Source organism: Marmota monax, unplaced genomic scaffold (assembly GCF_021218885.2).
Source record: "Marmota monax isolate L192 unplaced genomic scaffold, Marmota_monax_Labrador192_F-V1.1 WCK01_AAM20220418_F8-fsc00014, whole genome shotgun sequence".
NCBI lineage: Eukaryota > Metazoa > Chordata > Mammalia > Rodentia > Sciuridae > Marmota > Marmota monax.
The window spans coordinates 32,132,333-32,147,542 of NW_026695222.1; the positions used below are offsets into that span (position 1 = coordinate 32,132,333).

A 15,210-nucleotide genomic window follows, 5' to 3' on the forward strand; every position below is an offset into this window, starting at 1 on the left:
AGGGCCCTAGGGGTTATTGGGGAGAAGTATGGGAACAGGTGTCACTAGCAGGTGGGGGACAGCAGTGTGAACTCTGGCAAGGCCCTCAGGGGTCCCACTTTGTTTCTCAATCTCATTTGTCCTCTTTTTATCTTCCTGGTGCTGGGGATTGAACCCAGGGTGTTCCACCACTGACCTAGAGCCCCAATACCCCACTTTTTTTTTTTAATTTTGAAAAAGCTCTTGCCAAATTGCTGAGGCTGGCCTCAAACTTACCATCCTTCTGCCTCAGCCTCCTGAGCTGGTAGAATTATAGGTGCACACCACTGTGCCCAGCTTTTCTTTTTAACTTGCCTTAGGGGGGCACTCTGTTTACCCCAGTTTTACAGAGGAGGACACTGAGTCTCCGAGGGGTCAAGCAATCCCTCAGGGTCTGCCTCGATTAAAACTCTCAGCTGTAACGACTTGTAATTCCCAGGCAAAAACGGACCCTCACGGTTCCCTCTCATCACATTGGTGGATCTGGATACTTGAAATTTGTAGAAGCATGTGACCTTGAGATCACGCAGCCACAGCAGAAGAACCTTTAGGAAGGACAGATCCCCAGGTGTGGGAAGAAGGGGTGGGTGACGTCCATGCTGCGTCCTCAGAGGTGACCCCGTCTGGATGCAAGTAGGCAGGGCTCCCCTCTGCCTGGCCTCGCCCCTTTCTCCTGACCAAGGCATGAGGTCACTCCATCACCTGTGCTGCCGCGTCCGGCCAAGGGAGCCGAGTCCGGCGAGGGACGGCGAGGTTAAAAGACACACAGGACACCAAGGTTCTTCATCCAGGAGTCAATACCCTTTATTGCTAACACACCTTTTTTTATACCCCAAGCAGCAGAAGTGGAAAACTACCCAAAAGCAGGAGGGAGGGGGGAGAAATTTAGTTTCAACATCTATTATTGTCAGGTACCGAAACCCCCCTTAACAAGAAGTCCATCAGACCAGAAAAGGTCAAGGCATTCCCGTGGGACACATATGTCTCAGACGGACAAGCAGGAACAGAAAAACCGCAAGTTCGCCATGGCCTTGTGAGCTGGCCACACTGGCATGCAGAACAAACTAGTGGAGGTAGGGCTCCAGGGGCCAGGGTGGACCTGCTGCCAACAAGTCCCCCTCTTTTGTTTTTTGCATGCCAGTGGGAATCAAGTAGCCCCTGTCTTAGGTCGTTCACAGCCCTTGCGATGCTTACCCGTCTCTGGGAAGGCCCCGATTCCCTGGCTTAGGTCGCACAGCAAGCGTGAAAGTTGCCCGTCACTGGGTACTACAAGATCAGCTCAAGGTGTTATGACCTATCAAGACATTATTGCGGTGAACGCTTAACCGTCTCCACCTACGGGACCCACGACCGTCACCGCCGAATGGCAGATGTGATTGGACCGAGAGATTAGACAGCAAAGATCCTAGTACAGGAAGGCAAGAGGGAGAGGTATGCATAGAGAAAAGATATGGCAGGAGTTCTTCTTTTAAGGAGGACACTCATCTTCGGATAGGTCTGAAGTATATCTCAGAGGGGCGATCATCCATCTTCAAGCGTTGATAGTGAACCTGTATCGGCTTAGAGGCTAAGATATTAATTTGATCCTTAATGAATTGTACTATCTTATTTACAATGCAGGGTCTTATTGCCACTACTAGAAGGAGGCCTAACAATGGTCCCAATAAGGGAAGAAGATAAGGCAAAAATCCTTTAAGTCCAGTCCAGAGAGGGTTCTCAAATAATTCCTTCCTCCTTTTTTCTAGGTCTTCTTGGAGTTGTTTAATTTTTGTGCGAACTATGCCAGACTTGTTAGCATAAAAACAGCACCTCTCCCCAAGGGCTAAACAAATTCCCCCTTGATTGGCAGTAAGCAAGTCTAAACCCCGCCTGTTCTGAAGAACTACTTCTGCTAGGGAGTCTATCTGGTCTTGTAGGTCTTTAATGGTTCCCGACAGGGTTTGCACATCATCTATAAGCTGTTGAGATAGGCGGCGGTAAGAATGTATAGCCGTACCCAATCCCGCCGTGCCTGTACCCACAGCAGCAGTTATTCCAAGGCCAACAAGGAGTGGTAAGGCCTGCACAGCTCTCTTGTGTCTTCTAACTAAGATGTCTAGGCTAGGAATGGGTAGGGGTTCATCTCCTGAGATAATTGTGATATCAGGAAGCAGTAATGCCAGAACGCAACCACCAGTCCAATTTGCTGGGAGCCTGGGAAAAGCTAAATTTCCACCACACATAAAGACTGTACCATTAGGGGGACAAATGGGCGGAGTAGGTGAGGAGTAATTCTTTACTAATGAGCAGTTTCCAAAGGAAGAGACTCCAACATCAACATCATAGGTATTATTTTGCATCATGCCCAGAAGGCATGACATAAAACCACCTAGAGGCTGCACCTTAAAGGGTAGCCCAGATTGACATGTGTTGTCATCATCAATGGTATAATTGATGGGAACCGCCAATGGCATGACTGCACCTGCCGTCATGCAGAGCCAGCAATCACCAGCAAGGGTAGGATTGGAACTGTTAAGTAAAGAAAAGGTAGTTTCTAGGATATCTAATGTATTGGCATCTAAATCAGGAAGCTGGGATTTGGGCAATATCAAGGGGTGGTATGTAGGCTTAGGGATCTCCGGCTTTAAAAGCTTAATCACCTGAAGGTGTTTGATAGCATCAGTGGGTCCCCCTCCATCAGAGACTCCGATGGGGGCCTGCATGGGCCAGCAGGAAGGTTTACCCACGACGCCCTCACATCCCGCCTCCGTTAACCGAGTCGTGATGCCTTCCCCTCCCCAGTCACCAAGAAAAGGAATATAATTATAAGTGGTCCCCCATTCTCCACGGGTGTTAGTTAGGATGGCCTCAAAATACTGTTTTCCTTGATTATTAACACAAATTGAGGCCGATGTATAGCAGGAGATGTGCATTGCTGGGGTGTAACGACAAGTGGCGGAACAGCTTCCAAGAGTCTCGGTCGGATTAGGGACAACAAGTCCGGGCTTATTAACACATACCCATTTTGGTTGCTTAAATCCTCCGATGTTTTCATTGAGTTCAGCCGCCATGTAGGCTACTTTAGTCCCACAATCAATGCTCTGGATATAACCAGAGGGGGCCGAGTGCCGGGGCCCTCCCTTACACTCACAAGGGGCTCCAAAAAGATATTCATGAATATTCCCAGGTGGGGGGTCAAGCCCTCCTTCAGCAAACCTGTCCAGAAGGAATGCCACAAGCGGGGTCCAGCTCATGAGGTGTGTCTCGGCACTCACTTGAAGGGGTGAGAACAACAGCGGCAGGATCAGCCATCTTGGGAACTTCATTTTGTCTTGAATTTTCATTCACCGGTCTGGTGCAGCGCTCCGGGATCCAAATGGGCTTCTCAGTTCCTGGGGGAAAAACACATACAGCTCCCCTCACTCTAGCTAAGAGTGGAGCCGGGGGTTGCCACTTTCCAGTGGATAAATCTTTCCACCTTATTTGAGCATCTTGTACAGTGGGAGGGGAAAAGTGGCGTTGTGCAGCCGTGCGCCCTCCAGTGTCAGTGAGTAAAAAATTTAAAGTAAATAAGGTTATGCTTAGAAGTGCTTGTGGTCCCTGACAATTCCGGTATATCTCCCCCTCTTTTGTTTTTTGTAAATAAGTTTTTAAATGTTGATGGGCTCGTTCCACGATAGCTTGTCCCTGTGGATTATAAGGGATTCCAGTCTTATGATTAATTTTCCATTGGGTGCAAAACCGTTGAACCGCCTGGCTTACATATGCGGGACCATTATCGGTTTTGAGGCATCGTGGGGTGCCCATAGAGGAAAAGGCTTTTAGAAGATGACTGATTACGTCCTTAGCCTTCTCTCCAGTATGTAAGGTGGCAAAAATGAAGCCAGAATATGTGTCAGTGGAAACATGTATAAAGGAGAGCTTACCAAAGCTAGGGAAGTGTGTAACATCAGTTTGCCAGACATCATTAGGTTGTAGTCCTCTTGGATTAACCCCAAGGGAAGGAGAATGAATAAATGGTGCACAGGTTGGACATAATGAGACAATCTGTAAAGCTTGGTCTCGTGAACATCCTGTGTGGAAGCGTAAAGACTGTGCATTTAAATGAAATTTGTTATGGAATTGTAAGGCCTTATCATATTTGGTCGTCACACAGGAAAGGCCGACAGCATGAGTAGCAGCGTCTGCTTTTGCGTTGCCCTCTGACAAAGGTCCAGGGAGCCCTGAATGGCTTCGGATGTGGCCGATGTATAGAGGATCTCGTCTAGCCCAAATGAGAAGCTGGACTACCTGTAGTTGTTCTGTGATGGTGGATTGCTTTCCAATATATGATGCTGTTTCTATGACTAGAGCCAGATTGGCTACATACAAGCTGTCAGTATATACATTAAGAGGAATAGAACTATAGACTTTGAGAGCTATGATTAAAGCTTCAACTTTCGCCTTTTGGGCCGACTGACCTGACACAGGTTGTTGGAGAATTTGAGATCCATCAAAAACGACGGCAAATCCATTTTTGGCCCCATCTGTATATACAGTTTGGGCCTTTGGAATAGGTTTCCTTTTCATAATCTTTGGGAAGATAATGGGACACCTTTTAAAGCCCTCCAAAAGTCTATGTTTAGGGAAGTGATTATCAATCTGACCCTTGAAGCTGCACAGGAAAAGACACCAAAGGTCATGTTCTTGTTGTAACTTGTGTATCATATCTTGAGTGTAAGGTTGAATAAGTATGTCAAAGGTTTTTCCAAACAATGCATCACCCAAATATTTAGCCTTCCAAATTAAGTTAATAACTAGCTCATAAAAGGGAGTCAATACCCGGGGGTTAGAAGCCGGCAAGTGGACCCAATAAATGGGACCCGTTTGCCAGAACACTCCTGTGGGAGTAATTTTAGAAGGTAGAACTATAAATGACAAGGGCAGAGAATAATCTATCTGCGTAATCTGCATGTCCTGCAGAGCCTCTTCTATTAGCCTCAGTGCTCGTAAGGCTTCTGGTGTAGGTACTCTACACGACGTAGGAGAAGGATCTCCTCGCAAGAGGTCATACAGGGGTTTGAGCTCTCCAGTTGGAATATGAAAGGATGGGCGCAGCCACTGTATTTCTCCGAGGAATGTCTGCCACTGATGTAAAGTTTTGAGCTGATTTATCTGGAACTGGGGTCTCTGGGGAAAGATTCCTATGTTATTAATGATGTATCCCAAGTAATTGTAAGGGTGTTGAAACTGCACCTTTTCGGGTGCTATGACCAGCCCTGCCCCTTTTAGAAGGGATTGGAGGACTTCATAAGATTGAAGAAGCCTTTCTTTCTTGGGCCCTGCCAGTAAGATGTCATCCATATAATGAATGAGGTAGAGCTGTGGGAACTGCTGTCGAAAGGGTCGTAAGACCTCAGCTACAAAATATTGGCACATTGTAGGACTATTAGTCATCCCTTGAGGTAGGACAGTCCATTCATACCGTTGGTAAGGTTCCCTAAAGTTTGTGGAAGGCAAGGAAAAAGCGAAACGCTTTCGGTCTCGTGGGTCTAAGGGGATAGAGAAGAAACAATCTTTTAAATCTATGACAATAAGATGCCAATCCTTTGGGATCGCAGTAGGAAAGGGTAGCCCTGGTTGTAAGGGTCCCATGGGTTGCATAGTTTTATTAATAGCTCGTAGGTCCTGAAGAAGTCTCCACTTCCCAGACCCCTTTTGTATAACAAAAATAGGGGTATTCCAAGGGGAGGTAGAGGGCACCACATGTCCTAACTCAAGCTGGTCTTGAACTAATAGGGAAGCGGCCTGTAATTTGTCCTTAGTTAGGGGCCACTGTTCTACCCACACAGGGTCATCTGATAACCAAGTAATGGACAGTGGAGGTGGCCGCACTTCAGTGGCCCCTAGGATAAATTTCCCAGTCCTCTCCGGTCTCTTCCCCGCCGGGTAACCTGTTCTGCTGGATCCACGGGTGATATTCTGCCCTCATGTCTCTTTCCTAGTCCCCTTCCAGGGATCCATCCCATGTCTAGCATTGCATCATTAACAAAGTCATTATTTCCTTTCAAAGTCTGGGTAGTGAGAATAGCCCCCATTTGATGAAGCAAGTCCCTCCCCCAAAGGTTCGTGGGGAGTCCAGTCACTACATAAGGCTGGAAATGGCCACTATGTCCTTCGCCATCTCTCCATTTAAAAAAGGAGGCACTTCTTTTTGGTCGGGTTTGTCCTATCCCCTGTAATATGGCCGAGGGACTCTGGAGGGGCCAGGCAGGTGGCCATTGTTTTTCAGAAATGACAGAGACATCCGCCCCCGTATCTAGTATTTCCTTGAAAGCCTTGTCCTGTATCTCAATGGTCAGGTTGGGACGCGAATCCAAATGAGCTACCCAAAAGGCCTGGGGAGTTCCAGTGAAGCCAAAGCTGCCGTCGCCCCGGGACCCACGGAGGGTGTGCCCAGGAATGGAAGCTAAAGGCAGCAGCAGCAATTGAGCTATACGCTCCCCGGGGGGAAGAATAACAATTCCTTGGGTAGCTTCTACTACTATCTTTATTTCTCCCTGATAATCAGCATCAACAACCCCCGTAAGAATCTTCAAGCCCCACTGAGTTGCGCTACCTCGTCCCAACACTAGTCCCACCGTCCCCTCTGGCAGGGGTCCAAAAACCCCAGTAGGCAGCGTCTGAGGTCCCATTTGGGGAGTTAATACCGCTCGGGAGGTGGAACTGAGGTCCAGTCCTGCGCTTCCTGGTGTTCCCCTGGGGAGTTCCCAGATAGAAAGGGGTTGGTCAGTGGGAGGCGGCGGAGACGCCCACTCCCCGGGGCACTGTTCTGTCCCTGCACTGCCCCGTACACTTTGGCTTCCGGGGCCCGGGGCGGGCCCCTGCTCCCGTTTCCCGACGGTATTGGGTTACCCTGGATGTCAAATTTTGACCTGCACTCACTGCTCCAATGATTTCCTTTATGACATCGAGGACAAATTTCAGGCGTCCCTCTGCCAGCACCCTCGCTCCTCTCCGGGCAGTTTCTCCTTATATGTCCCTCTTTCCCACACTTAAAACACCCCTTAGAGCAGGTTCCCCTGTTATCAGCTTTTTGCATTCCAGTCTTAAGGGCAGCAGCCAAAACCTGACCAGTAATATGAGGCCCATCTATATCTTTGCATGCTCGAATCATGTCATCTATACTTTTGGCCCGGGAGGACTTAATAGCATTTTGGCAGTAAGTGTTAGCGTTTTCATATGCCAGTTGTCTAATAAGTGGCATAGCCTCGGGCTGGGGATGTGGCTCAAGTGGTAGCGCGCTCGCCTGGCATGCGTGCGGCCCGGGTTCGATCCTCAGCACCACATACAAACAAAGATGTTGTGTCCGCCAAATACTAAAAAAAAAAAAAATATTAAAAATTCTCTGTCTCTCTCTCCCTCTCTCTCACTGTCTCTCACTGTCTCTCACTCTCTCTTTAAAAAAAAAAAAAGTGGCATAGCCTGTTCCAGATTAGGGAATATTTTTCCAGCCGCCTGCATTAGGTGGGCTATAAAGTCCGAATAAGGTTCAGAGGGCCCTTGAGAGATCTTGGAAATTTTTGCTTCAGTCTTAGAAACGGGCAGGGCTTTCCAGGCATGGACTGCAGCTGAGGCTATTTGAGCATAAACACCTGGGTCGTAATTAATTTGTTGGCCTATGGTGGCATACTGCCCAGTTCCTGTCAACATTTCAGCATTTCGCCGTTGATGGCCCGCATTCAGGTTAATCTGAGCCAGCTTGTGGCACCTTTCATGATATTCACTTTTCCACAATAAGAAATCCCCTCCAGATAACACAGCCCTGCAAAGTTGCTGCCAATCATTAGGTATCAGTTGACTGGCTGAGAAGGACTCGAAGAGGGTCAATGTGAAAGGGGCATGAGGTCCATAATTAATGACCGCCTCCTTAAGCTGTTTTATGTCCTTGAAGGCTAGGGGGACATGGGCTCTGGCCGGCTGTCCATCAGCATCGGCGTTTTCAATCATTGGAAAAACCTGAGCCGCTCTAGAACCCCAGTGGACCCCCGCCCGTCTAGTAGGGGTGTCCTCATTCCAATCAGGATTATAGGGAGGAGGTGCGGCAATTGAGGGGGCCCTAGGCACCCTCACATTTGCCCTTTTAAGGCGATGTTCTAGTTCCTCTATCTCCCTTTCTAATCCCTCCTCTTCCTCAGAGAGAGAACTGAGGTCCTCGGGATCCTTTTTGGGCTTAGAAATCTGGAGGCGTTTCTTACCCCCCGAGCCCGAGTCCTCAAGAGGACCCTCATCCTTTAAGGATTCTGCCATTTGCTCCTCCTGCACCTGATTAAGGGCCTGTTCACATTCAGCAAGCTGATCCTTGATCTTTACTTTATCTGTTAATAAAGCATCCTTTACCAACCTCCATAAGGAAAAGGTGGCAACTGGGACACTGTCCGAGCCCCGGTCCCTCAATAATTTCTGAAGGTCATGCCTCACCAGGTCCCAGTCACTATTATTAAGAAATCCTCCTGTCAGAAACCAAGGACAAGCCTGGGCAATAATTTCAACCAATTCGGTTGCAGTCTTAGTTTTTATATCTGTTCCTTGTGTATTTAACAGCTCTTTTAGTTCGTTGGCCAGACGAACCTTCCTTGTTGAGTTACCCATGGTACGTACCCTGTCTCTTTAAATTATCTTTAAACCAATCCTCCCCCTTCTTTCTTAGAACGTGAGCCCCGTCCGCTTACCCCTGCTTTCCGGATCTCGGTGGGAACCTCCAATTGCCGCATCCGGCCAAGGGAGCCGAGTCCGGCGAGGGACGGCGAGGTTAAAAGACACACAGGACACCAAGGTTCTTCATCCAGGAGTCAATACCCTTTATTGCTAACACACCTTTTTTTATACCCCAAGCAGCAGAAGTGGAAAACTACCCAAAAGCAGGAGGGAGGGGGGAGAAATTTAGTTTCAACATCTATTATTGTCAGGTACCGAAACCCCCCTTAACAAGAAGTCCATCAGACCAGAAAAGGTCAAGGCATTCCCGTGGGACACATATGTCTCAGACGGACAAGCAGGAACAGAAAAACCACAAGTTCGCCATGGCCTTGTGAGCTGGCCACACTGGCATGCAGAACAAACTAGTGGAGATGGGGCTCCAGGGGCCAGGGTGGACCTGCTGCCAACACTGTGCCATGCAGCTGGGCTTGAAAATGTTGTGACTGTCCCAAGGTCACAGAAATTATACTCCACAGCTAGCCAGCCCGCTCATCCCAGTGAAATATGCGACTCTAGTCAGTTAGCAACTGTCTTTACCTGTAGCATTAAACAAACCAAAAATAAACAAACAAACAAACAAATAAATAAATAAATAAATAAAACAAAACAACGGAGGAGGATCGCAAGTTCAAAGCTAGTCTCGGCAATTTAGCCAGGCCCTGAGCAACTCAGCAAGACCCTGTTTCTAAATAAAAAATAAAAAGGGCTGGGATGTGGCTCAGTGGTTAAGTGCCCCTGGGTTCAATCCTCAGTAGCAAAACAAAAAAAAAATATTTTTCATAATTTTTTAATTATGAAAAAGTTCAACTATGCAGAAAAGAAGTACTGTAAGAACCTCCATGTCCCCCGACCTTGATTTTACGGTTACTAATATCATTTAAGAATTATAGCCTGGGCTGGGGCTGGGGCTCAGTGGTGGAGCGCTCGCCTAACATGTGTGAGGCATGGGTTCGGCCCTCAGCACCACATAAAAAAAAATAAACAAAGGTTTTGTGTCCATCTACAACTAAAAAAGAAATTCTTTAAAAAAATTATAGCTGTCATGATATTTCAACCCGGAATGTATATCAGAAGACGATGATAATCCTGATTTCATTACCCTGAGAATATAAAAAATAATTTGTAACGTCATCTAGTTCCCAGTTCAAGTTCAAATTCTCAATTTGGCAAGACTGAGGTGCTGGGAGGTAGGATTCTTTCTTTGGGGCCCATTGAGGCAATGATCTGCCCTGTGGGAACCGGAAACATTCTTCTTACCATCGGTACTGAGGGTGCTCCCAGAGGTGACCTCGGTCCCCCCTGATTCCCTCAGCCCAGCGTCTCTCTTCCTCCTGGGTAGGTGTGGCTGCTGCAGGGAGCACTCCCACAAGTCTTCCGGGTGGGCAGTCCATTTGTTGGGGGACCAGAGGCTGCAGTGGCATCAGGTATGGGTTCCTGTGTCTCGGGGCTGATTGGACCTCTGCAGGGTGCCAAGTTCCGAGGAAGGAGTAAATCACGCAGTAGCCAGAGGTCACCGAGGCTGGTCTGAGGTGGGATTCAGCCCTGGAGGTCCTGGTTCGTGTTAGGGGAAACTGGAGGATTCCATGTACAAGCCCAGGTCTCCGGCCTCTTGTGAACACCAGCAGATCTGGCAGGTAGGAGCCCTCTCCAAACCTTGCCACAGTCCCCGTGGCTCCCGTGGCTCCCCTGCCTTCGGCTCTCCTTCCCACGCTGTCTTTCCTGGTGGTGACAAGTATCAGGAAAACAAAGCCAGAGCAAGGAGGCCACGTGCTTTCTCTGCACAGTGGGAGGCTGTGGGAGCCCGGAAGAGCATAAGGGGGACCCTCTGTTAATGGGACCCAGAAGCCACTAGACACCTGGGGTGAGCCTTGGGGGAAGCTCAGATGGCTCCAGTGTGTGGGTCGGGGGTGGGGAGCGGCAGCTCCTTTTTGTTCCCCATCGGATCCTCCTGGGCCTGAGAGCCGGAGTGGACTGGGCACTGTTAGGAGCGTTGGCGCCCCTCGGCCTGGCACGGCCCTGGCCAGCCGCGGCCCCCTCCGCACCATTCAGAGCCTACGCTGGGCGGGCCTCAGCCTGCGTTGGCTCCCTCAACCCTCCAGCAACCCTGGAGGCAGGCCTGCTCATTGAGCACCAACTGTGTACATGATTCCTTCATCTGACACATTCTGTGAGCGCCTACTGTGTGCCGCGCAGGGTTCTGAGTGCTGGAGTGCACACCGAGTCCCTGGTGCAGGCAGAACGCCATGCCTCGGGGCCCAGGCCAGGGACAGCACACCCTGCACTCCCTCCCCTGGTTTTAGGTGGGGAGAGAGACCCCGGGCAGCTGGCGTGTGGGAGGAAGGGATGGCGGGTCCTCCCTGTGGGAGCTGAAGCCCCAGGAGAGGACCCCAGGGATGGCGGGGTTTCTGAACCCAAGGAGCAGGCCACCGTCCACCGTGTGGGCATTAACCCGGGACAGGAGAGTCCAGCCTTGTGTCCCCACCCCGCTCCCTCCAGGCCTGGCAGATCCTCAAGTCAGTGAGAGTGTCCGTGGGCGAGGCCGAGACCGCAGGCCTTGAAATAGAGCCTCCTTCGCCCCCCTGGCCGCAGGCTGAGTCACCCTGGACCGCGGCCCGGGCCAGGCGGGCTGGGGGTCCGACTGGAGCAGCTGAGGGGCCAGGCGCCTGGGCCCCGGCTTCCTGCCTTTGTCTGCGGCTCCTCTCGACTCTTCTGGGGAGGAGGAGAGCTGCCAGAAATAACACCTGGCCGCTGCTGGCCCAGCAGGAGGGAGGAGAGCTGCCAGAAATAACACCTGGCCGCCGCTGGCCCAGCAGGAGGGAGGGCAGCGGGGGAAGCCCCCACCTGAGTGTCCCCAGGAGGCCCTCACGCCCTGCATGGGGCAGTCCCTGAAGACCCTCTGTGCCTCAGTTTCCTCACCTGCAAAGTGGGGGTGCAGATGTCGACGGGGGGTGACCTGGGGCCCGACAGCGTCAAGAACGTGGCCTGCGGTCAGACCTGCTGGTGGAGACCCAGCTCCTCCCCAGGCCCCGGCAAGCGACTGCGCAGCCAGCCCGGTTCCTCCCCTGGGAGATGGGTCTGCTCCTCAGGGCGAGAGGACACTCGCCCGTCCCTGGGGCTGAGGGCCAGCGGGGCTGCCAGCGGGGCTGCCCGCGGTCAGGGCTTCTCACGGTGGCCTTAGTGGCAGCAGGGAGAGTTTGGAGAAGGCCGGGCACAGCAGCTGGTGGCGCTCGGAGTCACCCCGGGCTCCCTGCCCAGCTGCTCCCTGGCCTCCAGTGCCGGGCCCGCTCCTGGCTCCCCTGACCCCTTCGTTCCCGTCCCCCGGCACAGTCGGCAACGGTGCTTCCGTCTCAGACCTGGAAACCAAGGTGCGGAGAAGGCACGAGTCACGCAGCCAGCGAGAGGCACAGCCGGAGTCTGGGGCCAGGAACCAGTGCTGAGGTCACCCTTGTGACCACCAGGCTCTCCTGCCTCTTAGGCCGACTGCCCGCTCTGGGCCCTGCTCCCCAGACTGCCCAGGTGGCAGGGCAGGTGCCCGCGGGTCAGCAGGCTGGTCCCCAGCCGGAGAAGCTGCCGGGGCCCGGGGCTGCAAAGAGCAGAGCCCGGGAAAGGGCCTGGAGCCTCGCTGGCCGCCTCCTGGGCCCGTGAGGGGGACTTGGGGGACTCGGGCTCCGGGCAGCGTGAGGCTGGGAGGCTGGGTCTGCTCTCTGCCAGCACCGACGCTCACCCCTGCCCTTCTCCCCCGCCTGCCCTTGGGGTTCCGGTGGGGGACAGCCAGACAGAGGGGCAGAGTCGGGGCGAGGGAGGACAGGGAGGGAACCTGATGGCCTGTCCCTAGAGTGCTGCCTGCGCAGGGACCCCCTGCTCGAGAAGTTGGGGTGGGGGGCCAGGTGCCGGGCCTGCCCTCCTGGGTGGCCACGCAGCCTCCTCCTTCCTGTAGCCTCTCTTCAAACACAGGCTTTGCCTCCTGACTCCCACTTCCAACCCTCCACCCATCCACACCGCATGTGGCACAGGAGCCACACTCTCCTTGGCTTCAGGCCCTTATGGTCCTCAAGGACATTCCCGCCATCACTGCCTGTGTCTCACCTGCACATTCCACTCCAGCTACACCAGCTCCCGCTGTCTTAAAACCCAGTGTTCCCACCCCAGGGCCTTTGCACTTGCCATTCTCTCCATTTATAGGGCTCCTCTCACACCCTTCCTGAGTGTCCCTTCCAGTCCTTCTGGCCGTGGCTCACATGGCACCTCCCTGAGGAGGCTGTCCTTGACCACCTTCTCTGAGCTACTCCCACTGTCTCAATCACCCCTCTTTCTTTTTTCTTTAATAAGGTGTAATTCACGAACCACAAAACTCACCCTTCTAAAGTGTGCTTTCGACAGTGGGCAGCTCACTGGTTCCTAGTGTAGTCACGGGGTTGGACGGCCACCACCACCACCTAGTTCCAGACTGTTTTCAACATCCCCCACAGAACCACCTCCCACTAGCCGTGGCTCCCTGGTCCCCTCCCCTTGGCCCTGGCCACCACCCATCTCCTTCCCGTCTGTGGAGTCACCTGCTCTGGGCATGGGTGGCAGCTAGTCGTGCGGCACGTGGCCCTCGGGTCTGGCTCCTTTCCCTTAGCGTGATGTCCAGGGCTCGCCCGAGCCCTGGTGGTGACTCAGTGACTCCTTTTATGACTGAGTAACGTCCCTGGCTTGGATATGCCACACGGGGCTCACCCGCCCGTCAGTCATGGACGGTTGGCTTGTGTCCCCTCTGACTATTGCGGATAACGCCAGGGCACATCACTGGGTCATGTGGTAACTCGTATTTAACCCTTAGAGCCCCGCCAGGCTGGTGTTCAGAGACGGCCGCCCTTTGCATTCCGGGGAGCCTCCAACTTCTCCACAACTTCGTGAACTAACACTGTCTAACCGCCATCCTGGTGGGCATGAAGTGGCACTTCATGGTGATTTGTTTTTCTTTTCCTTTCTTTCTTTTTTGGGGACTGAACCCAGGGAAGCTTTACCACCAACCTTCATCTCCAGCTTTTTATCCTTCATTTTGAGGCAGGGCCTCCCCAAGTTGCCTGGGCTGGACTTGAACCTGCGGTCGTCCTGCCTCAGCCTCCCGACTGAAGGTGTGCACCACCTGCCCCAGCCTCATTGTGACTTGAGTTCGAGGGTCTTGGCATCTGTCACTTGTGCATCCCTTGGAGAAACACCTGCTCAGATCCTTCCTTCATTTTAATTTTTGTTCATTTCTGGTGCTGGGGAGGGAACCCTGGCTTCATGCTTGCTGGCTGGCTCTGCCGCGGGCCACACGCCCAGCCCGTCATTAATGATTACACCAGGTTGCTTTTTCACCGTTGAGCTGGGTCTCGGGCTTTATTTTTGTCATCAGAATTGCCACTCTGCGGCCGACTTTTCTGTCTTGCTTTTGTCTTGTCTTCCAAGGCCCTGCTCCCTGCTGTCTCCAGCGCCCTGCCCGGGACCTGCTTGGGGTGAATATCTCCCTGTCCCTGCATCCTCTCAGCAGCTGGGGCCGGACTTTCCACACCCTGTTGCTCTGATAACTCTGAGACAGGGTCCTCACCTGGGCTAGGGACTTCCATGGGGTCCACTGTGAACACCTGCCCCACGATACAGTGAGGCTTGCTGTGTGATCCTGAGTGCAGCTTAGCGCAGGGTCCCTGCCGCAGAGGGGTGGAGAGGATGGGAAGCCTGCGGCCGGGCCTCGAGCGGTGCGAGTCTGAGCGTAGTAGTTACTCACTGCTGCGCAGCAAACGTAGCAAACGCTGTGCACTTAGCAGCTTCAACTAGAGCCTGCCAGGAGCCCCAGGTGGGGCTGAGTCCTGCGATTGGAGGTTGGAGCCACGGGGCTCTCTGTCGGAGGCCCAGGAGGCTGAGGCTGAGGCTGAGGTGGCCGCAGCCTCCTTTCCTTGGAAGCTCAAGGGAGGGTCTGGCGTTGGGTAGGTTAGGGACCTACGTCCATGCTGCTGTCAATCAAGGTCCACTCACGGCTCCTGGGGGCCACTCACGTTCCCTGCCCTGGGGTCCCTACCAGCCTCGAAGCCAGTGACAGACTTCCCATGTCCCCTCCCACTTAGGCTTCGAGTCTCTCTGCCGGGAAGAGCCCTGTCCTGTGGTCAGGTTGGGCCACCAAGGGAAATGTGCCTTCCTTCAGGTCCACTGCACCACACTCAGTGTGGTCCCTGCTCAGTCCCCAGTGTCCCCCCTCGCACAGGGTGTGGTGGCTGAGCATGCGGACCCCACCCAGGGGCTGGCTGACTGGCACACACGACCTCCCTGCCCTGCTCCGCCAGCGCCCACGCCCGACACCTGGCCTGGCGTTGCTGCCCCAGGCGCCTCAGGTTCGGAGCTGGCGAGGGGCAGTTGGGGGCAGCAGACTGCTCTCTCTCATCCCTGTGGACAGGGCAGGGTGTGAGGTGACCGACACCCTGGTCCAGGCCGGCTCAGAAACTCCTGCTGCTG

General features: G+C 52.9%; 2 protein-coding genes across 3 annotated transcripts in view; one reads left to right on the forward strand and one right to left on the reverse strand.

Moving 5' to 3' along the window:
* Ptgis (prostaglandin I2 synthase) overlaps window positions 1-15,210 on the forward strand; it is a 42,576-nt gene that overhangs the window by 2,427 nt on the left and 24,939 nt on the right. Inside the window, exon 1 of one of the 2 annotated variants that reach the window (XM_046433686.1) lies at window positions 13,667-13,685. The exons of the other annotated variant lie outside the window; for it this stretch is intronic. The gene's annotated coding sequence lies outside the window, so the exon portion shown is untranslated. Of the gene's footprint in view, window positions 1-13,666; window positions 13,686-15,210 lie in introns of those variants that run through there. 2 annotated transcript variants of the gene reach the window in all.
* LOC131423766 (syncytin-1-like) lies at window positions 798-9,056 on the reverse strand. Its single transcript, XM_058575456.1, has 2 exons — window positions 8,709-9,056; window positions 798-3,389 (listed from the first exon to the last, which is right to left on the reverse strand). Exon 2 carries the CDS (start codon window positions 3,339-3,341, stop codon window positions 1,500-1,502), a length of 1,842 nt encoding a protein of 613 aa, XP_058431439.1. The 5' UTR covers window positions 3,342-3,389; window positions 8,709-9,056; the 3' UTR covers window positions 798-1,499.

What these genes read in the sequence shown, in the direction of transcription:
- LOC131423766 (XM_058575456.1), bottom strand. Translation starts at nt 3,341, where the DNA reads ATGAAAATTCAAGACAAAATGAAGTTCCCAAGATGGCTGATCCTGCCG.